The sequence below is a fragment of the Psammomys obesus genome, unplaced genomic scaffold, assembly GCF_907164565.1.
Source record: "Psammomys obesus unplaced genomic scaffold, mPsaObe1.curated_primary_1811, whole genome shotgun sequence".
Taxonomy (NCBI): Eukaryota; Metazoa; Chordata; class Mammalia; order Rodentia; family Muridae; genus Psammomys; species Psammomys obesus.
The window spans coordinates 22,213,201-22,235,268 of NW_026596040.1; the positions used below are offsets into that span (position 1 = coordinate 22,213,201).

General features: G+C 42.6%; 1 protein-coding gene across 2 annotated transcripts in view; it reads right to left on the reverse strand.

Moving 5' to 3' along the window:
• The window catches only part of Slc26a2 (solute carrier family 26 member 2), a 30,134-nt gene extending 17,101 nt beyond the window's left edge, over window positions 1-13,033 (reverse strand). Inside the window, exons 1-4 of one of the 2 annotated variants that reach the window (XR_008721844.1) lie at window positions 12,865-13,033; window positions 6,489-6,617; window positions 4,399-5,121; window positions 450-1,975 (exon numbers count right to left, since the gene is read on the reverse strand). Coding sequence is in view for 1 of the 2 variants with exons in the window: in XM_055622558.1 (XP_055478533.1) it covers window positions 455-1,975; window positions 4,399-5,097 (2,220 nt within the window). In the remaining variant the exon portion in view is untranslated. Of the gene's footprint in view, window positions 1,976-4,398; window positions 5,122-6,488; window positions 6,618-12,864 lie in introns of both variants that reach the window. The other variant, XM_055622558.1, reaches the window with a different exon arrangement.
• Between the last annotated feature and the right edge of the window lie 9,035 nt (window positions 13,034-22,068).

A 22,068-nucleotide genomic window follows, 5' to 3' on the forward strand; every position in this document is an offset into this window, starting at 1 on the left:
AAAGAAAGAAAGAAAGAAAGAAAGAAAGAAAGAAAGAAAGAAAGAAAAAGAAAAACACCAATAGGGACAGAAATGTCTTGCTAGGCCCTCATGCTTCATTCTTCTCTACTACCAGAGCCAAGCAAAGGCTCCATTGTGTGTAAAGCAAACTCCAACTTTACCTCTGCCTGCTGGAGGATAGTTCAGATGTACAGTCTCTAAGGTGAGGTGGTTAAGTTTGGGGTCTGCTCTACAGTTGTTGATTATACCCCCAAAATGCTTACCTGCATGAAAGCCTGAAGCCACAACATTTTCTTTTTGATTCCACCCAATTATTTTACTGCAGGTGAGAATCTAAAAAAGTTATTAGCTTCAAAGGAAAACTATTTCAAGTGTGCACCACTTTCTCTTTTCACAGTAGAAAATGTTGCACACTGAAACTGGCACATTACTCTTCTTCCTTTTATTACCTTTCTCAGTCACCAGAAAGACTCAGACCATTGAGAACACACACTCCTTTCTGCTTCTGAGAGTCCACTGCAAAAGCCACTGCTTCAGACAAACTGTAGAAGAGAAGATTTTCTTCTTCCTTTTTGCAGTATTCTCCTCTGGTCAAGGAATCCTTCACAGAAGGATTACATTGAGCCAATAAAACTTGGATACCAACAGCTTCATAATCCCGGCGAACTTCTTTCAGTGTGTTGATCCCTGCTGTATCTAAAAACTCTATTGCACTGCAGTCAATCACAATAGTGTGCAGCTCCAAGGGATCATGGGAAAGCTGCACTGAAACATCATCAGGGATCCCACTGAAAGTCACTGTTTCCTCTTTGAGTCTCCTCTTTGCTGCCTTCTTCCAAGCTGCCTTTACCAAGAATGGGTTTAGAGTTTTTTTGTACAAAGCTGACTTAAAGCATTCTTTGTTTATGTAGTAGAGAGGGGCTATAAAGCGGAAAACCTTGATGCCTGGCTGAGTCTGAAGGTTCTTGTAGGCGGAAATTGATTCAAAGGTTTCAGACTCTTCTTCCACACCAAGCAGTGAAAACTTTGGCTTCTGAGTACGGAGGATCACACAAAACATAGAGAAACAAACCCCAACAAGCAGGCCAATTTCAGTGCTTAGCAGAGCAGAGGACAGCATAGTGACGACCCAGATCACTGTGTCCATTCTGCTAAGCCTCCACATCTTCGGGAGGTCCCTAAACTTAAGAAGGGCACCCCGGAGGCTTACAATAGTGATCACAGCAAGGACACATTTCTGAAGGGAATAGAATAAAGGAGCTATTACCAGAAGAACCAAAAGAAGAACAAGGGCTGTCACTATAGCCGACAGCTGGGTCTGGCAGCCTGTTGACTCTTTAACCAGTGTCTTTGCAAGAGCTGCACTAGTAGTTATGCAGTGGAAGAAGGAAGGTATGATATTGCAAAAGCCAATGGCATACATTTCTTGATTTGCTTTGACTGTGTAGCCATGTTTCTTGGCAAACATCTCAGAAAGTGATACAGTGATAGCAAAACCAATGATAGAAATAGCTATTGCATCTACAGCCACATTAGGAACTAGGCTCCAGTCAGGTGCTTTGGGTGGCATAAACCCAGTGGGAATTTTTCCAGAAATACTAGAATTGTAATTCTCATTTAGTTTTCCAAAATGAGACGCTAATGTGGCTGCCACAACGACAATAAGTTCGATTGGAATTGGTGCCTTGAGCTGGGACTTGAAGTGTTCATTGAGTTCTTTGGTTGGCAGAAGGACCAAGAGACACAAAAGGCTGGTGATGAGATCACAGACATTGGTCTTATGGATGTGTCTGAAGATGTGGATCCAGGTAGTGATGACTGAGCCTACACCATTACTCCGAGGAAGGCTCAGCCCAAGGAGGTACTTGGCCTGAGATGTGAGAATGGTGAAGGAGGCACCAGTGACAAACCCACTCAGCAAGGCGTCTGAGAGGTAGACAGAGACAAAACCCACTTGAAAGAAGCCCATTGCTACCTGGAAGGGAGCATATACAAGTGTTAAGCAGAAACGGGAACAAGCTCCTCAGCTTCATACTACCCCAGCCTTCCTTGCTCAGCTACAAATCAAGAGTTCCACTGAGTGTCAGAGCTAAAAGAAATGCAACCACACATTACAGTTTTCATGTCACTAGACAGGGAAGCTTGCCTAAAGTCATACTCATTAGCCCAACTATAAAGAGGACTTGGGATTTCTACCTTATTACAATAATTTAAAACTAGAACACTGTTCAGATCACTTCCAAAAAGAATTGCTTTCAAGGTTCCAAACAAATATATATAAATTTAAATTAGAGCCAGGGAGTAGTGGAACACACCCTTAATTGCAGAACTCAGGAGGCAGAGACAGGTGGATCACTGTGAGTTCAAGGGCAGCCTGATCTACAGAGCGAGTTCCAGGACAGCCAGGGCTACAGAGAGAAATCTTATCTCGGGGGCCGGGGGGAGGGTATATTACCATAAAATTGAAGGCTTTTATTTTTGGAGGCAAGGTCTCATGGTCCCAGGGTATTCTTGAACTTTGCCAAAGATGACCTAAAACTTCTGAACCTCCTGCCTCCATCTCCTAAATGCTAGGATTATAGGCATGCACCACAATAATAACGGAAAGAAAATTTAACTAGTAGAAAAACTAGGTTCACATCAAAACTGAATCCCACTCTGTAATACCTGTGAGTTATCAATAATGCTAGATCCTTCTCTGCCCCCATCCTCAGAATTCTGTTACCTCTTCCTCTCCTTGGTGAGATACACTAAGAAGAAAGCTAGCATGGACTCTAGGGAACACAACCCATCAACCCCTTCTCTCTCTCCCAAGTACCAAATAAAGCCAGCTATTCTTCCCCCCCTTTCCTGGCTCTTAATGCCAGTAATAGAGAACAGGTTAGGTTTAACATTGGTATTGATTTTTAGATGCTAAAAGGCAGGGGCATAATCATATCAGCAGATTAGTAGGTTCTATGAGGCTTAAGGTTTTAGGAGAAAGTGGGAGTGTGCATGGGATGGCAGGAGTGTGCAGGCTGCTGAGCCGAGGCCCACGGGGGTGGGGGCTAAACTATAAAGAAGGCCCAGGTAAGAGACACAAATCCACGTGGTATGCCACGCAGAGCCTGCCTGCTTCGGCAGCATCTCCACTTCCCCTTAGCTGAAGGCTGGATGGATTCTGCAGAAATGTTTGTAGCTTAGTTCTCTTCTCTCCCTCTTTTATTTTCTGTCTTTCGAAAGTAAGTCTTTGGAACTTTGAAGAAAAAGGGTCATAAACTACCAGAGTTTACATAGCTAAAATAAATTAGTGTTCAATGCACTGTTCTTAACAAGGACCTAAAAGTTTCCAGCGAGAGGGAAACAATTGTTTTACTTAAAAGAGACAATGGTGACTGTAAGATGCTTACAGCCAAGAACAAAGCCCCAAACCACTGTAAATATATCAAAATCCAAAGGAATTTTTTCTTTACATGCTAATTTTTAGCTTCATTTTATTAAAATGTCTGCATTTCTTGCATTGACTTGCAAAGAAAACTATCATGCCGTTAATGAATGTCAAATTGCCACATCCAAGTTCAGACATTTTATATTTGAAAATGTGTTCATAGCAAATTAAATTATTTTCTTCCAAAACAAAACTGTATTGAAATAGATATTTCCTCTGCGGAAAAAAAAAAGGTTTTAATTTGTAATTGTTTCTCTTGGCTGGTACAATGATGGTCCTTAAGTTTTTCTCTCCCTCTTTATCAATCCAAGAGAGTGATTAAATTTACTAGAAGTCTCTCACTAAAGTAGCTATTCTTACGGAAAACGAGCTAGCAATAATTCCAATAGTTCTGGCATTCCTCTTCTCCCTTCCCTACTCCCTTTCCCATCCTATTTCCCTCTGTCTGACTATTCATGGTGATTTTGCCAATAATCAGCTACACATAATCTTAAGCAAACTTACTGTTTCCAACATAGAAAGTTAAAAACTGTTCCTTATGTAAAATTAGACCCTTCTTGGTCTAACTTTTTTTTTTTTTTTTAAATAATAAAAATCTGACTGTCGCTGCTTAAGAGGCAAACTGGGAAGATGCAGGAAAGCCAGGCCTACTTTACCTGTGACCTGTACAGTTTGGCTTTGGGTTCTACCATTCATCTATTCAGCACACAGTAATTAGTGCCTTTGTTACAACCCCTAACAACCTGCACACCAGAGATTGTGTGCGTAATGACTGCTTTTGTCAGAAATAACCAATTGTTAGTTAGGTTGCTGTCCCTCTTTCTCCTTCCTCTTGTGTCTCAGGATTTCACTACATAGTCCTGGAACTTGCTATGAAACCAGGCTGGTCTCAAACTCAGAAGTCCTCCTGTCCCTGCCCCTGCCTCTGTGCTGGACTAACACACCTAGCCTAACTGTTCACCATTTCTTACCTGATAAACTCCAGCCAAGAATGTCACAGTGCTGCCAATTTTAATTGCATAACAACTTCTGTCACAAAGTCCATCTAATGTATGGTTTACTACCACACATCCATTTGAAGCCACTGCTAATGAAGACGATGCAACAACAATGTCAGGGCAGGCTTTATGTAGTTCTCGGTCAACTACCTCACCAATCATAAGGCACAGTACTCCAAAAATGCCCACAGAGATGTGGCGGGAGGTACCAAATAGGAAATAAATGATGCTGGCAAAAAATGATGTATACAGACCATAGACAGGTTCTTGACCAGCCAACAGGGAGTAAGCAATAGACTGGGGCACCAATAGTATGCCCACAATTAGGCCAGACATCACATCACCTAAAATATTTTTCTTCAGATCATATTTTGGGAGCCACCGCAAAACAGGAAGGAAATCAAAAATCATATTTCTGACTTTGGTTGAGCTACACTGGCAACTCTTCTGCAGCTTTCTGATGACAAACTGTTTGATGTTAATATCTGGTTTCTCATGAGGTTCCATGTGGATCCTACGAAAAGGTCTGCATCCATCATTGGTCTCAAGCTGCTTAAAATCAGTGCTTGACTGCCTCTGAGCCTCCAGGGGGACCTCAGATGGAAGACTGTAGGATTCTTCAGGTAAGTCCCTCAGTGAGAGGTCATGTTGCTCGTTATTTTCTGAAGACATTTCTGGAGATAAATGGTTTCCTTCCTACCCCAGAGAAAATATAAACATTAGATTACAAAATAGTTCTCAGTGCTCACATATATTAGCAATCCTACTTATCATTTGTGAGGTTAAAGAATTCCATTTGGGGGTAGGCTTTTTCTTTTGAGATAGGGCTCACTATATATAGTGTTAGCTGATCTAGAACTTGTTATGAAGACCAAGCTAGCCTCAAACTCACAGAGGTCCACCTGTCTCTACCTTCTTCATATTTGAATTAAAAGCATGGGCTACTATGCCCAGACTGTGGATAGATAACCTGCATAGCTTACCCTTTAATTTAGCCTCATTTGTCCTGGCCTGAGAGAGGTCAGGGAGAAAGGCCAGAAGTAGACTATAAACAGCATTGGTTGGTACAGAACTTCTCAAGAAAGTTAACCATTAAGGATTCTTCTGTGTATCCTTCTAGATGCCCTGAAAATTTTTCTTAAAAAAAAAGTATGAGGACCAGGTAGTGGTGGCACATACCTTTAATCCCAGCACTTGGGAGGCAGAGGTAGGCAAATCTCTGTAAGTTTGAGGCAAGTCTGGTCAGCAGAGCTAGTTCTAGGACAGCCAGAGCTATGCAGAGAAACCCTGCCTCAACCCCCCACCCCAAAGCATGAGGGCAGCCTTTCTCCTTTCCATATGCTACCAGTGGTCTTTACAGGCTTAGTAGTTGTCCAGAACTTACACTTGGAAGATATACAAGTAACCCTACATCTCTGGCCCCTAAACTACATATCTAGGGCTAAAGAACCTACCTATCCCTAGGAACTAGAACAAAACAAAACAAAACAAAAAGATAAAAGTAACAAAAAAGACAACAAAGGGTCTTAACAATAAAAGTAAAAGAGCCAGGCTCTGTAGCCATCTCTCTGTCAAGACCTCAATCATTCCATAAAATCCATCTGAAATGGTACCATTACTACACAGCACCAACGAATCCCTTAGTCCAAATGGATTAGTTCTCCCTCTGTGTCCTGTAGCATTCTGTACCTATTAAACCAAGCAGGACCCTCTGCAGCTCCTGCAGGAAAGGGCATGCCATTCTGTCTACCAATGTGATCACCACCAACTATAACATTGAGATAGCAGGTTTATAGAACTTTTTAAAGAGCAAACACATTATGAATCTGCCAAATACAGACATAATAGAGGAAGAACTCAGGGAGTATGGACCCTCTAAGGTTCTATAGACCTAGGTGTCACTAAAGTATTATAATCTAAGAGCCCATATCCTGTTCAAGAACATAAGATACAAAAAAATTATCCATGTTTGTTTACTTGGGTTGAACAAGAGAAAAGTAGTAACTATTTTGATGGTCTTCAGAAATACAGAAGGGGGAAAGGCAGAACCAGAAGACACTGACCCTGAGCAAGTCAAACGGAGTACTGGGCTGGTTTTCAACACAGCATCTGTCTTCTTACTTCCTGCTCTCCTGAGCCTGCTGGGTGACTTTCTGTCTGGGACAGCCTTTGGTCAAGAGGCTTTTCTAAACCTAAGGTAAGAAAAAGAAACATTTAAGCACTACAACTAATAATAACCAGATCTAAATTTCACCTCTATGGCTGCTATAGACAAGAAGAAGAGTAAAAACAAATTAGAAAAAAAGAGCCAAATAAAAGTACTAAAAATGAGGAAAACAATAAAAATGACGCATTCCTTTGACCAGCTCACCAGTAAATTTGATTGTTAAAAAAAGAATCAACGGATTCAAAATACAGCTCACAGAAATTGCCCAAACTTAAAACATCTTAACAAAAAAGAAAATGTTATCTATTTAAGAGTTTGGCATATCCAAGAGTTTGGTATGTGGCATATCAAAGTATTTAAACATAGAATTTAAACTCCCAAAGAATAAGACATAAGAATAAGACAATGGGCAGAAGAAATATCTCAAAGTATAATGGCCAAGAATTGTTCAACACTCATGAAACACTGAAGTAGAGGTCCAAGAATTGTCAGAATACCCGGAAGGACAGAAACACAGGAATTACAGTACATGTCTGGGATTCAATGGAAGCTAGAAGATGATTTCTTTAAAGCAGTAACTTTTAACCCAAAAATCCACACTGAAAAAAATCCTTTAAAAGATGGAGACACTGAATTTATTACCAGCAGATCAGCATGTGTCTACATGTGCACAGTGAGAGAGCTTGCATGCTTGTACCCCCAGGGAGATTTCTTAAAATATCTATTAGGAGGGTGTTCAACTTTAAATATACCAATTTGGAGATAACATTTAAAAAAATGATTATGTAGACTTGGCTGATCTGTTATTTATCATGTAGAACAGGCTGACTTCAAACTCGAGATCCACTGCCTTTGTCTCCTGAGTTCTGGGATTAATGGTGTGTGCCACCATGCCCAGCTTGATTTTTATTTTATTTCATGTTTATGTGTGCTTTGCCTGCATGTATGATATGCCACATTTGCCTGACTGCATTTTTTTGCAGTCAGTGCCTGTGGAGCCCAGAAGAGGGCATTGGATCCTCTGGAAATGGAGTTACAGAGGCTTGTAAACCATCATGTGGGTGATGGGAATTGAATTTAGGCCCTCAGGAAGAGTAACCAGTGTTCCTGACTGCTAAGCTATCTCTTTTATACCCAATAATCAAGTTCTTACAGCTGTCATTTGTTTAAAAAAAAAAAAAAAAGACTACAGAGCTACGATCCTTTGAGTATATAGCTCAGTAGTGGAACTTTAATACTAATCCAACAGTCCATAGGCATCTGCAAAGAAAACCATTGAAGAGTAAAGAAGAGGAGCTAAAGCAATTTACGGTGATGGAGATCACATGAGTATGTATGCCTAGTCTCATAAAACAGCTTTTTACAACTTACCCTTTACCAGGGTCAGTTATTTTCCTCTCATATACAACAGTTTTTTACTTTTCCCCCCAAAGTGTAAAAATCATTAAGTCTGAGCTCATGCATTGCACACATTGACACGCAGCTCAAGCATTACAACACTGTTCGCACTGATAATTAGGTCCTGAATTTTGTGTCCACTAGGACACAAAGATTGTATGGGGACTAGAAGCTTCTAAGACTAGGCCTAGGTTCGCAGACAGAAGCAGTAAGCCTCCAAGATGACAGTTAAATCGGGAATAAAATTTACTTGAACAGGGTTGCAAACTGGTCCAGCCACTCTGAGAATCAGCATGGTGAGTTCTTAAAACCTACAAATTAATCTGCCCTATGACTCAGCTACGTTAATCCTTGGCAAATGCTTGAAGGACTCAACACCCTACTACACAGCTGTTTACTTAACCTGAGCTGGATCTAGTCTGGGCAGGACTACTGGCTGGTTCCCTCCCTTGGCACCTTCTGATATTATGAAAGCTAATACTCAGGGAGGACTTATTTCCCAGTTATGTTCATTGCTGCTATATTCACAATAGACAGGGACTGGAAACAACCTCAATTTCCTTCAACATAAGAATGGACAATAAAAATGTGGTACATATACAAAATGGAAGAGTATTCAGCTGTAAAGAAAATGAAATCATGAAATTTTCAGGTAAATGGATGGAATTAGGAAATAGTATGTTTTTCTAATACATGGTAACCCAGGCCCAAAAGACAAACCACAGTCTCTCTCATCTGTGGTTTCTAGCACCAAATCTTCAGGTGTAAATATATAAAACCTGGAGTAACTGTAGAAACTGGCAAATTCAAAAGGGATTCTAGGGGGAGGAGGTGGAGCCCTAGAGAGGGAAATAGCAGGATATAGGTTTCAAGTTGTTGGTCAGTGTGATGGTTTGAAGAGATATGGTCCCTATAAACCCATGTGTTTGAATGCTTGGCCCATAGGGAGTGGCACTATTAGGAAGTGTGGCCTTGTTGGAGGAAGTATGTCACTGTGGGAGTGGGTTTTAAAGTCTCCTATGCTCAAGTTACACCCAGTGTGGCACAGTCTCCTTCTGCTGCCTACAGGTCACAATGTAAAGTTCTCAGTTCCTTCTCCAGCACCACATCTGTCTGCATGCGATCATGTTTCCCAACATGATGATAATGGACCAAACCTCTGAAACTGTTTGACAGGCCTACAGTAAATGGTTTCTTTTGTAAGAGTTGCCATGGTCATGGTGTCTCTTCACAGCAATAAAACCGTAAGTAAGATAGTCAGGGAGTCCAAGCGTCACCCAAAACAAGACAGGCTACCGCTGCTGCCCTTTGCTGCCTCCCAGTATTGCTGCCAACACTGTGCACTTCAGAAAGAGGACCCAGAGGATCTGAGCTTTTTCTGACCTGAAACCATCCTCCCTGAGGACTAGCTTCCATAGAACCATGCAAGCTTCCATATGAGAAAAACAACCAACAGTCTTACCCAGCTATGATTCCTGTGAACCACAATGATCACTATAGCAAGCTATCCCTAAGGGTGAAATAATTGCACACATATCTTGGTGGTATCCATCAGCCATCTAATTGGACTTAAGGAGGAATTTATGCCTAACCTGTAAACCTAGCCAACTATGTAGGGCTAGTGAAGTCATGAATCTCAGAGGAGGACCTACTATCACCAGTTTAATCCAGCATAATTCCTAACTGCATTCTAAATACTTACTTATCCTTATGCCCACAAATAAGTGTAGCTTTCACCCCTTATAATGAAGCTTCTCTTTGCAGAGGATAAATGCAATTACAGAAAACCATAACAGGTGAAAAATGCAGAGAACAACTGATTGTGGAGTGTCTAGTGCCCAATGGAAACATCTACAACACAACTCCTGCACCTAATGCTCATGAACACTCTGGAAGAAGGGGAAGGCTGTAAGAGCCAGAAGACTGGGAAGTCTGCTGTGAGATCGGATAGGAAGCTTCACTCATGAAACCTCAACAGCTGCCTAAACAAGACCCGAACAAAGATGACACCTTGTTCATAGAACAAGAAAGGAGGAACTCTCACTGAGTCCTATTCCTAGACAAAGAACTACAGGCAACCAAGGAATTAGTCTTCCCCAGGGATAAGCCTCCAAATGGGTTTCCAATACCAAACCGTCAGCCCTTAAATCATATACATATAAGTAACACTAAACAGACTCAGCATATTGTGTAGGCACACTGTACCTGTATATTTATGCATCTATAGGCATATGTAACAATAATAATTAAAGAAAAAGAGGGCAGAAATTTGAGAGGAAGTGAGGGGGTAATGGGTTTGAAGGAAAGAAATCAAGGGGAAGAAATGATAAATTTCCTTAATTAAATTTTTAATTAAGATTCAAATTTATAGTCGTGTGTATATATGTGCATGCTATAGTGTACATGCCTTTTAATTTAAAAATTTATTACTCTATGTATACATGTATGGTCCTGTGTGCAGGCGCATGAGTGTTTGGGCTGGGGACAACTCTGCGGAATCAGTTCTCTTTTCACCTCCTTCCACCTTTACATGAGTTTTGGGGATTGAACTCAGTAACTCAACTTATACAGAAATTGCCTTTACCCACTAAACCACTTTGATGGCCCTCCACTTTATTTTTTGAAACAGGGTCTCTCATTGAACCTAAAGCTAACAGTGTTAGCAAGGCTGGCTGGCCAGTGAGCTCCTGAGATCCTCCTCGATACCTCCCATGACACTAGCAGTGATCATGGCCAACTATTACATAGGTGCTGGGGATCTGAACATATGCCCACCTACTTGCACAGTTAGCACTCTTACCCACTGAGCCATTTCCCCAGCCCTCCATTTACTATACATATGCACCACTAAAATATTCTTTCATTTTCTATTAGGAGCAACAATATAAAATTTATTTCTGTGTTATAATCTGAATCTGGTTAACATTAATTAACCTCCCAGATGAGTTCAACCATCCACGCTCATGCTTCCTTCATAATTTCTTGTTTGTTTTCTTCTAGCTGGAATGTCCTTCCCCAATTATATTCACAATTTGTTCTTTTTGTTTTCCTCAAATGTCACCTTACCAATCAGTTCCTTACTAAACACAGTATGTAAAGTAGCACCCTTGCTATCTCTATATCTGCCTCTAGGAGCCATCCCCTTTCTTTGGCTTGGTATCTTCCCTTGGCCCTTTTGCCAACCCATATTATATATTCACTTTTAAAAGATTCATTTTAATCATGTGTATTTGTGTTTGTGTGCGCACACACACACACACGCATAGGTGAACGAGTACACATGGCCCTGTAGTCCAGAAGAGGGTACAAGATCCTCATCAGTTGCAGGTAGTTGTTAGGCACTCATCGTAACTCAAGTCCTCTGCTAGAGCAGGCTATTCTCTTAATCACTGAGCCATCTTTACGGCCCCTTTGCCTATTTTGTTTAAGCTGAACCTCAAGTTGCTTGTGCTACACCTATTAAGTGCTTCACAAGTATTTGTAGAGTGGATGAATAATAGTGTAAGAGCTTTGTAGGAAGAAAAGGGAAATTGTTTCCTTTATTCTCAATCTAACTCGCCAAGTGCATACACCTCTTTCCACTCTATGCTACAACCAAGCCTATATCCAAACTACTATAGTTTGGTAAGCATCTGCTTGGGGTTTTTGCTCACTCAAAGTTTATAACGTCTACCTTTTTTGTTTTTTGTTGTTGTTCCTTGAGACATGGTTTGTATGTGTAGCCTTGGCTGTCCTAGGTTTGCTTTGTAGACCAGGCTAGCCTCAAACTCAGAGATCTGCCTGCCTCTACCTCTGCTGGAATTACAGGAGTGCACCACTGTGCCCAGCTACAATATCTGTTAGAATACAATAGCTAGAATACAATTTGCAGATCTCTAAAGCCCTGAATATGTTCACCTCTAGCTTTTCCTCTAGGAGGCAGCATGTCACAGTACTGTAGAATGATTTTTCGGAATAGATTGCTGATAGAAATGCAGATTCTTGGGCCTGCCCCTGCAAATCATAGGAAACAGAAGCCTGTTTGTGAGAGCAATGCAGAACTAATGCGCCTGTGACCATGGCTGACAAATCATTCAGATCCTAGCTACTGTTCAACAGCTTTATGGTCCTCGGTGAAAACTACTGGACATCATTTCTGACCTGTAAAATGGAGAGATTACCAAGTTTCTCACACAAGTGAGGAGCTCAGAATAGTGCAGTGCACAAGAGAGAAGTAGTTATGCAGTAGAGAATAGCTAGTGGCCTCTGTCTCTTGCAATCCTTAACATTCCTAAATGAGCCTCTTTTTTCTTTTTTTACTGGTCTAATTTTCAAAAAATAAGACTTTCTTCTATATCCAACACACTATATCATATTGGTTCTAGATGTCCCATAATGAATCGTGGGGTTAGAGTTACGAGTATAGTTCAAAAGAATACTTGGGGGAGGACTTAAGTTCAATCCCCAGCACCCGTACAGCTAAAAAGAGCCCTAGGGAAAAGAGGAAAAAACAGCACTAGTATAGTGCCAGAAAGGGAATTTGGACTCCAAATGCTTCTAAATCCCTGATGAACCCCAATTTGTGAGAGAAAAGGATGCAGCTGACATCGCACTGGGCAGAGGTGTGGTTCACTTACTAGCTCTGCCAGGGACTTGTTCTGTCGTTTTAGGTGTCTTCTCAGTGTGTCCGTCCACCTAGCCACTGAAAGAACCCCAACTCCCGCCGAGTGTAAAAGCATTTCTGTTACTGACTTTTGCACCTAACTACAAATGGAAGGTGGAGATGGTTCCTTCGTCCAGCTTGGGCACATCAGGTCCGAGGCGGCTCGGCTAGCACTGGGCCACTGCAGACGGCCCCGCTGACCGCGGCGCTCCCCTCCCGCCTCCTTCCTCACCTTAAGGCTCCCGGCTGTCCTACACCGGCTCCCGCGGCGCGTCCACCCGCAAGACTGGGCTCGAGGACGCTGCTGCCCGGGTACAGGCAGCCCGGCCGTGGGCGAGCCTCCCTTTAAACCCCCGGCCACGGTCCCCGCCCATGGCCCAGCCCCGAGGCCCCGGTCACCGGCTGAAAGGTACGGAAGAAGCCCTGTGAGCGCCGCGGCGTGGCAGTGACGTGACTTGGCGGCGCGGCGGCGGGCCAATCACCTAGGCCTGCCGGCGGACGCCCCGCCCCTCGGCATCTCGCCTTCTCACGATTGGCTGTCCTGGACTCCTTGCCACGCGTCAAAGTCGGTGAATCATCTGTAGTTCCCGCGTTGTACTGAGCGGACTCGCACCGGCCTGGCGGGCGGCGGAAGACCCTGAGAGCACGCCCGAGTCCAGTTTGTTTCTGAAGGTTCTTGCCCCTCTGAAGGCTCATTCTCCACCCTTGAGCTCAATAACCAGAGGGTGCTTTTAAAGTTGTAAATGAAAGTGTGAAGATAAATAGGAAATTTCACCTCAACCCTTGTTAACACCTTCCTGGTTTTCCAAGACCGTTAGGGAAAAAGTCAAATGGTCCCTGTGCTGGCCCCACCCCAATTGTTGGCACACGGAGAAGAGCCCTGTGTTTCTGCATCCCAGGTGCTGGGATTAAAGGTGTGCACTCGCATGGCCCAACAATACAGTCTTCAAAGCTTGAGGAAATACTGTATTATGATTTTCTCCTTTTAAAATACTTAATGCTTTAAACGTTTTTCTTTATTACATTTACTTTAGGCTGTGGTGGAAGGTACATGTGTGACGGTCTAATTTGTTTTTTACTACCATGAGGATCCTGGAATCAAACTCCGTTTATCAGGCTTGACAGCAAGCACTTTTCCCTATTGAACCATCTTAAGGCCCGGTCTTTTGTTTTTGCTTGCTTGTTTGTTGCTGCTGCTGCTGTTCTTTTTGTCTGCAGCTCAAGCTATTCTTGAACTCATAGTAATCCTGCTTCGGCTTTCCAAGTGCTGTGATGACAGGCGTGAACCACTACACCTAGCTGTGATTCCCTTTGTATGGTGAGGAGATATGCCTCAGACAGTTTCACAGGTATTAAGTGACAGAATGAGTAGAACCCTGACGCATCTGAGTGCAAAGCCCGCTTTTGAAAATCACGTTACTAAGAATCTCTTCTCATTCCCGCATTTAACAGAAAACAGTAAAGACCGGTCAAATTTAGTGAAGCAATTGTCTCTTCTTTTTTTGTCTGTATCAATCTTTGTTACAGATGAAGAAACTGAGAGCACAGTGTTCATCAAGATATTATTTGTCAGTATGATACTACCAACAAATAGTGGTGGGACAGAAATGAATTTTGAAGTGGAAGCTATCAGATGCCCAAACCTAAGAACTCTCAGCTATGCCCAATGCCAGCCATTGCGGCTTTCTCTCCCATTTCAGCATTCCCAGCTGTGCTTCCTGTTGCATCTCCCCACTCAAAATAGTCCAGGGAACTGGACTTTGATCTGAATGCCCATCTTCCCTTCACTGGTGCTCCAGTGGATCTGAAAAATGGAAGAGTCGGAAGAAGATGACCAGTTTCCTGGCTGCTGAACTGCCCTTCAACCACGGGTCAGCAGCCTGGCCACTCAGCACCTACATCTCTTTAGCCTCTGGGACTTGTGTATTAGTTTTAATGTGTTCTGTCCTAAACATCTCTATCAGAGATTAACTCATGATGGGCATTAGCTGGGGGGGGGGGGGCATTGTGAGCAGGCGAAGAATCATATCAGTTAAGGACGACATCAGGATTCCCCTCTCAGCGCCTCCTGATCTCCCGTTCTCACCCAGCGTGACAGGCTCCTGGTTCTAACGCCCTCTGACGTTGGGTTGACCCATTATTCAATTCTTTTACTTTTTTCGGGGTCGGGGGGGGGAATCAATCTTGCTGCTTTTAAAAATAGGAGACATGGAGTCAAGTTAAGATCAACAGGACTGTGAGGATGTCGTTTAGAGGCGAGCACGTGCTTAGGATGTATAAAGTCCTGGGGCCACAGTGAACCGTCTCTCTCACACCCTCCTTTACTCGTCCACTTTTATCTCTCTAGAGACACCTGTTAAACAGCTGCTTCCTCTGTTGCCTTCCGTGTCCAGTTTATCTCGCCAGTTCTCAGTTGAGATTATACATTAGACTCTGTTGCGGCAACTTTTTTTTTTTTTTTTTTTAACTGTAAAGATTTAACCGATGTTCAGAGTGGAACTGGACATTTTTTTCTTTTCTTTTTGGTGAAGGACATTTAAGCCAGGGCACTGAGTCACACCTATATCCCTATTCTGCCAGTGTTGTTTATCTAACTACAGGTATTTTTCTTCCACCCTCCCCTCCAATCCCTGGGACGAGTGTGGACTTTCAGGACCACTCAGGGCAGAAAGGAACCTTCTGAGGCTCAAGAAAGCAGCCATTCCCATGATTAGTCTTAGAAGGCAAAGCCAAGTAGCTAGGGGGAAAAAAAAAAAAAGCAGTCGTTTTTGTTGTTGTTGTTGTTTTAATTAAAGAACCTTCTGTAAGGTTGAGAAAAGAACTATGTTTTATGGCTTTGGGGTTTTTCTTCACTGGAGAAGAGCTGTATCTCTTACGCAGGTGGTTGTTGGTGCCCCAGGGAAGGGGAGTGGATCATAGGAAGGGCTAGCACAGCCAGGCTCCAGAGCCCCAGCTGAGAGAAGACTGGTGCATTTGGGGGTGGGGGTAGGGCGAGGGTGGGGGTGGAGGATGAGAAGCGTGTGTGCAGCGGGGAAGTGAGGTAACAGCCAGAAGACTCTTATGGAGTTGGCCAAGCAGACCTTCACATGAGCATGGGGCAGGGGAGTATTAGTTATAACAATGGGGGTTGAATGTCCTGCCGGCGCTGTGGAGTGAACACTTGGAACATGTAACATTTGATTTGGAGAAAGAAGAGAAATGTGATTCTCACACCGAGTAGGAAGGAGTGCACTTGTTGCAAATATTTAGGCACAGAAGGCAAGCAATCCCAAGCTACAGTATCCAGAGTGCTTTCAAGGACACAGGCTAAGAACTGTAAGAGACGGACACTCAAAATGAAATGTGATCTTGGCATTACAATATTTACTTTGGATTATCTGTTTAAACTCTGCCAGACAGCCAAGACAATATCTTTTTTTTTTTTTTTCTGAGACAGGGTTTCTCTGTGTGGCTCTGGCTGTCGTTGACTCACTTTGTAGACCAGGCTGGCCTCAAACTCACAGAGATCCATCTGCCTCTGCCTCCTGAGTGCTGGTATTTAAGGTGTGCATACCCGGCAACATCTTACAAGATTAGAAACAGACTTGTTCTCTTTCTGGTCAAGAGTTTGATTAGGAAAAGAAAGGGCAGATCTGGTGGCACACAACCTTAATCCCAGCTCTCAGTAGTAAGGGGCAGGTGGATGTCTGTGTGTTCAAGGCCAGCCTGGTCTACAAAGCAAGTCCAGGACAGCCAGGGCTATTATACGGAAAAGCCTGTCTTGAGAAACAAACAAACAAACAAACAAACAAAGCACTGTACAAGCAAGGTTTGTTTAAAAAATTGCATGATTGGAAAAAAAAAAGATGGGGTGAGGATGTATCTCAGTTGGTAGTGAGAAAGCTCTGGGTTCAATCCCCACCACTGCATGGTAGTTTATGCCTGTAACCCCGGGACTGGAAGCAAGAAGACCAAAACATCCTCAGCTACATAGCGAGTCTGAAGTCAGTCAAGGGTAGATGAGACACTTTTAGAAGAAAGAAAAGGGAGCAGAGGAGAAAGAGACAGAAAGGGAAGGGAAGGAAGACGTGTCTCTGTATGGTAACTGCTATATTCTTTTTACTTGCCTGTTTCTTTTTCAATTTCCTATGTCATGAAAATGTACCTATATGTGTATTCGTGTACTATATATAAAGAGAGAAAATAATAAAACTTAATTTTCATAGAAGGAACCAGGTATCCTAGTTATAGTACCAGAATTCAGGAGGCTGAGGTATGTTAGACCCTGTCTCCAAAGAAAGAAAGAAGGAAAGGAAAGAAGGGAGGAAGGAAGGATGAAAGAAAGAAGGAATAAAGGAAGAAAGAAGGAAAGAAAAGAAAAAAAGCAATCAAAGAGAGAGGGGAGGGAAGAGCATAGAGAAGGAGAGAAAAGGCGAGCCAAGACTGATGGCATTTGGAAGACAGACAAGAAATAGCCTGGGATATCTATGATAAGACCCTACATCAGAGAGAGAGAGAGAGAGAGAGAGAGAGAGAGAGAGAATAATAGAGAAATGGGCATATGTGTCACTGCCTGTCCTCAAATTAAATTTTATTTTCAACTTGATACAATTTAGAGTCAACAGGGAAGAAAGGCCCTCAACTGAAGAAGTGCTTTGGTCAAACTGGACCATTCCTTGAGAGACTGTGTAGACTGATACTTGATGTGGGAGGGCACAGCCAAACGTGGGCAGCACAATCCCTAGGCAGGTGGGGCTGTGATATAAGAAAACCAGCTAAGCAGGAGCCTGTAAGCAGTGTTCCTCTGTGGTTTCTGCTGCAGTTCCTGCCCAAGCTCCTGTCCCAGTTTTCCTCAATGACTCTGGAACTGGGACTGTGACCTGGAAGTGGAAGCCAAATAAGTGCCCCCCCCAAGTTGCTTTTGGCCAGAGTTATTTTATCATAGCAACAGAAAGAAAATGAACACTGCCTCATACTTGGCTTACATGATATTTTTTGTTTTGTTGTTTTGTTTTAGAGACAGTTTTTTTTTTTTTCTATGTAGCCTTGGCTGTCCTAGAACTCAATTTGTAGACCAGACTGTCCTCGAACTCACAGAGATCTTCCTTCCTCTGCCTTCTGAGTGCTGGAATTAAAGGGTAAACCTTGACAAGGCTCACCCATGTTTCCAGGTTACATCCTCAGGGTAAAATAGAGAGAATTTTTTAAAATCAGCAGGAAGCCCATCCAGCTGAATAAAATTAGTTACCACATGGCCAGACAGGAATTGACATCAACTCTAAGTCAAGGGAAAGAATAGATGAAATATGAGAATCCGCCAAGATGTGTGTAAAATGAGGGTGGAGACCTGCAGGGTTGTTCAACAGTTCTAAATGCAGTCATGCTGTCAGGGTAACAAGCCTCTGTGGCTTCCTGGAGGAGATAGTGTTTGGCAAGTTCAGGGGAGAAAGGGCTTCCATCAGGAGATGCAAGCTAAAATATCACTTAATGCCAGCAAAATGTCCTGTCCAGGGACACTGGCTAGTTCCTATAGAATCACAACAACACAAAGAGTACCCAAGATCACCACTGTTCATCATTCTGCCCTCTTCTCATCACTCAGAATGGCTAACACATTTTTTTCTTCTTCCAATAACCTCCTTATTGTTGTCCTAGCCCCAAATTTTCCTGTACAAAATCTAATCCTTGACATGTTTGAATGTATCCTCTAGGACTGTATGGTTGAATGCTTAGTCATCAGGGAGTGGTGCTATTTGAAAGGATTAGAAGGATTAGGAGCCTTATTGGGGTAAGTGTGGCCTTGTTGGAGGAAGTATGTCACGGTGGGTGGGGAGGGCTTTGGGGTTTCAAAAACCCATGCCAGTCTCTCTACTGATCAGAACAGAGCTCTTAGCTACTGTTTCAAAGCCTGTCTGCATGCTGCTGTGCTTGCCATCATGATGGTCATGGACTAAACCTCTGAAACTGTAGGCCAGGCCCAATTCAGTGCCTTATTTTTATGAGTTGCCTTGATCATGGTGTCTCTTTTCAACAATAGATGAGCGACTAAAACAGAAATTGATACCAACGGCATGTAGTTTACTACCCATATTGTTTTATAGTCAAAATAATTAGAAATAACTGAATGACTACTGTCAACCTAACACATTGCCATTTGTGTGGAGGGAAATGAAATTTCTGTCAGTTTTGTATGGTTCAGCTTAAGGTTCACATTTATGGCTTTATGTTATTTATACTAGATCATCTCATTTAATCCCCACAATAGCCATGTAAAATGATCCTAATTTTATACATAGGCAAAGTGAGATTTGGAAATTTTAAATAATTTACATAGCATTTGACAGGCTCATGGGCTTACTAAGTAGCAATAAACTGGTCTCTACTTCTCGTTCCCCTGCCTCCTGGGATAGCAGGCATGAAAAATCATGCCTAGCCACCTTCTGTCTTTTGTTTCTGCCTTTGAGACAGTCTTACTGTATAGCTTGTATTGGCCTCAAAGTCTCCTATGTAGCCCAGACTGGCCTCAAATAATAATCTTTGTTCTTTAGCTCCTTGAGTTCTAGAATTACCACCATCCGAACCACACATATTTTCCTCCATTTTTTTTGGTAATAACATATATCTTTGTGTTGGTAGATTATCCTGCTTTCTGGAACCGTCCTGAACATGTTGGCATCCTTCCTACAGGAGTTTGATTCTTGGCACCCATATCAAGTGTTCACAACTGCCTGTAACTCCAGCTCCATGGTATCCAACTCCCTCTCTGTCCTCTATGGGGCACCAGCACACACATGCACAGACATGCATGCAGATATATACATTAAACAAAAATAAAATAAATATTTTTTTAAGAAGCCAAAATATCTAACTGTAGGGACTTATTTGTCTCTCAGGGGCATAGATGAATATCCTCAGTATTTTTAATTTTCACAATTTCAGGGGACTCGTCTGGTATTTAGTAGTTGGAAACTAAAGTAGGTATCTTTGGTGTATAGGACAGCCTCCTTCAATGAAGAATTAGGAACCCTTGCTGTTGAGATGCTGCCACAGCACAGAGGAGTATTCTGCAGTCATTATAGTAAACAAAAAGTACCTTTGAAAGACATTCATGATACTCAGAAAAGATAGAAAAAAAAAAAACATGTTACAATCTGGTATGAGTAAGCATTCTAAAAATCTTTAAATATGCAAAAAGTTTTAATTTTGATTTTCTTTCTTTTGTCTTCCCATATTTTCTAAAGTTTAGTAGTCAAGAACATGTAAAACTTATAAATAAAAACTTTTTACAAATGCTGAACATCAAGGATGTGCCAGATGACCCTGGAAAACCTAGGGAACAAACCCTGAGAGCTCTTGGCCCTCATCTTCCAGTGCAGTGAAGTCAGAGTCCAGTGGGGACGACAAGAGAGAGAAACCAAGAGAACTTCTGGAAGGAATAAACACAATAAACGGAACAGAATGGGATGACAGGCGGGAACCGGAGAAAGGCAATGTGGTGCTTCCTTGGGCTAAGATAACAAGACATGGTGAGCGATACTAAAACCCTACAGTCTGCAGACTGGATAAAACTGGGAAAGAACATTTGAACAGGTTGTTCCTGTGGGTTATGGTGTCTGGTTTGAAGACATTCAGATTGTCAAATGGACTGTCAGAGTAGGGGGCACCCTTTTCTTTTCCTCTTTAAAAACATTAATAGATAAGTAAACTGTGGCTTGTTCATCCCATTAATAGAACGCTGAAGAGTAACGAGAATGAATGAACTACTATCACACGTGGCGATACAGATGAAAATCACAAAAATGCTGAACTGAGAATTTTGGGAAGCTAACCTGTGCAAAAGTCACAGTGTTTACCACTGGGTGGAAAGGAGCACCTTTGTACATAGTACTAAAAGGGTGCAATGCCCCCAAGAATTTATTACACTCCACAACGAAGGAAGTAATCTGCTTTACAATAAAGTCCCTTTACAAAGTTCAAAGGGCCTGCAACTGTTTATAGTCACGCATTCCACAGGGTTTATAAGACACTGTTCACAGCGCATGACTGTCATGGAACCAAAAATGAGGTTCAGCCAGAAAAGGAATGCTTTTTCCTACCACCTTTCATGCAGGAGAGGCACATTGACAAGAATTCTGGTGGTTCTAGAGTCTCTGGAGTTGATGGCCCACAAACTGTGCTCTTCTGATTAACAACCCAAGGAAGCACAGGCTAGAGTCAGAAAAAGCACATTAAAGCACTAGAAGAAAGATCAAATTGAACAGAAATAGACTTTTAAAGGTGAGCCTCTCTGGAAAGGAACACAACTACACTGTTAACCACAGGTTACCTCTGAGCAGTTAGGATTACATGTGATTTTAATTGTCCTTTTGCATTATTTCCTACAGGGAGCATGTGCTGTTTTTTGTAATAAAAGAATAACTATTGAAGGTGTGTTGTTTTTTTATACAAGGGCCCTTAGAATACTAAAATTAGAACATCATTAAAAATCCAAACCCAAGAAAGACTTGTGTGCAGAAATTATGAAATCAGGGCCAAGAAGTGGTTAGACCATAATATACCTGTGTACATTGATTCAAGCAGCCTGGCAACAACCATGGCAACTGAAGTCCCACACTTGGGAGACTTAGGGAAAAGGGGAATGAGTGTGGGGTGGTTAGCTTTATTTGTCAAATCAACATGATCTAGAGCCACCTGGGAAGACTGTCTTAGTGAAGCTCATCCACACTGGATTGACCTGTGGCATATCTTTTTGGGGAGTTATTTTAATTACAAGAAACGATGTAGAAGACAGCCTACTTTAGGCAACACTATTCCCTAGGCAGGGGTTCTGAACTGCAGGAGAACAGATAAATTAAGCCAAGCACAAGCAAGCCAACAATTATTGGTGAATTCATCCTCTCTCTGCTCTGGATTGTGGATGTGATGAGACCGGTTGTCTCAAGCTCCTGCTGATATAGCCCTCCAACCCCTCCCCCCAAGTGATGTCTTCTGATTGTCCAAGAAGTCAAACAAATCTCCTAAAGAGTGATTATCAGGCATTGATGTCACAGGTCCAAAGAAAGCCACTGAAGGCAGAGAGGACACATTTGCAGGTAGACAGTAGGCTGCCTTCCTGGTGCCTGCTGCATCCTCTGTACGGGGGATGTGCAGTGTGGATGTCTCTCCCCTCCACTCTTATCAGACCAGGGTGAAAAGGAGCCACAGCTGCTCTCTCTCACAGGCCCCGGTGGCATCTGGAACATGCTGATCCTCATCATTCTTACTCTCAGGAAGCATTAATAACTTAATCCCTCAGCTTGCTCCTGCTCCTGTGTGGCCTCCTCAGTGAGATTTACAGACAGGACCCAGAGAAGGGCAGATTGAGGCGGGACACATCGGACTCAATTTGCTGGGAAACTGCCCTGGAAAGGCTGGAGCCTGAGCCCCTCCTTGGGAAAAGTTATAAGGAGTTCCAGCC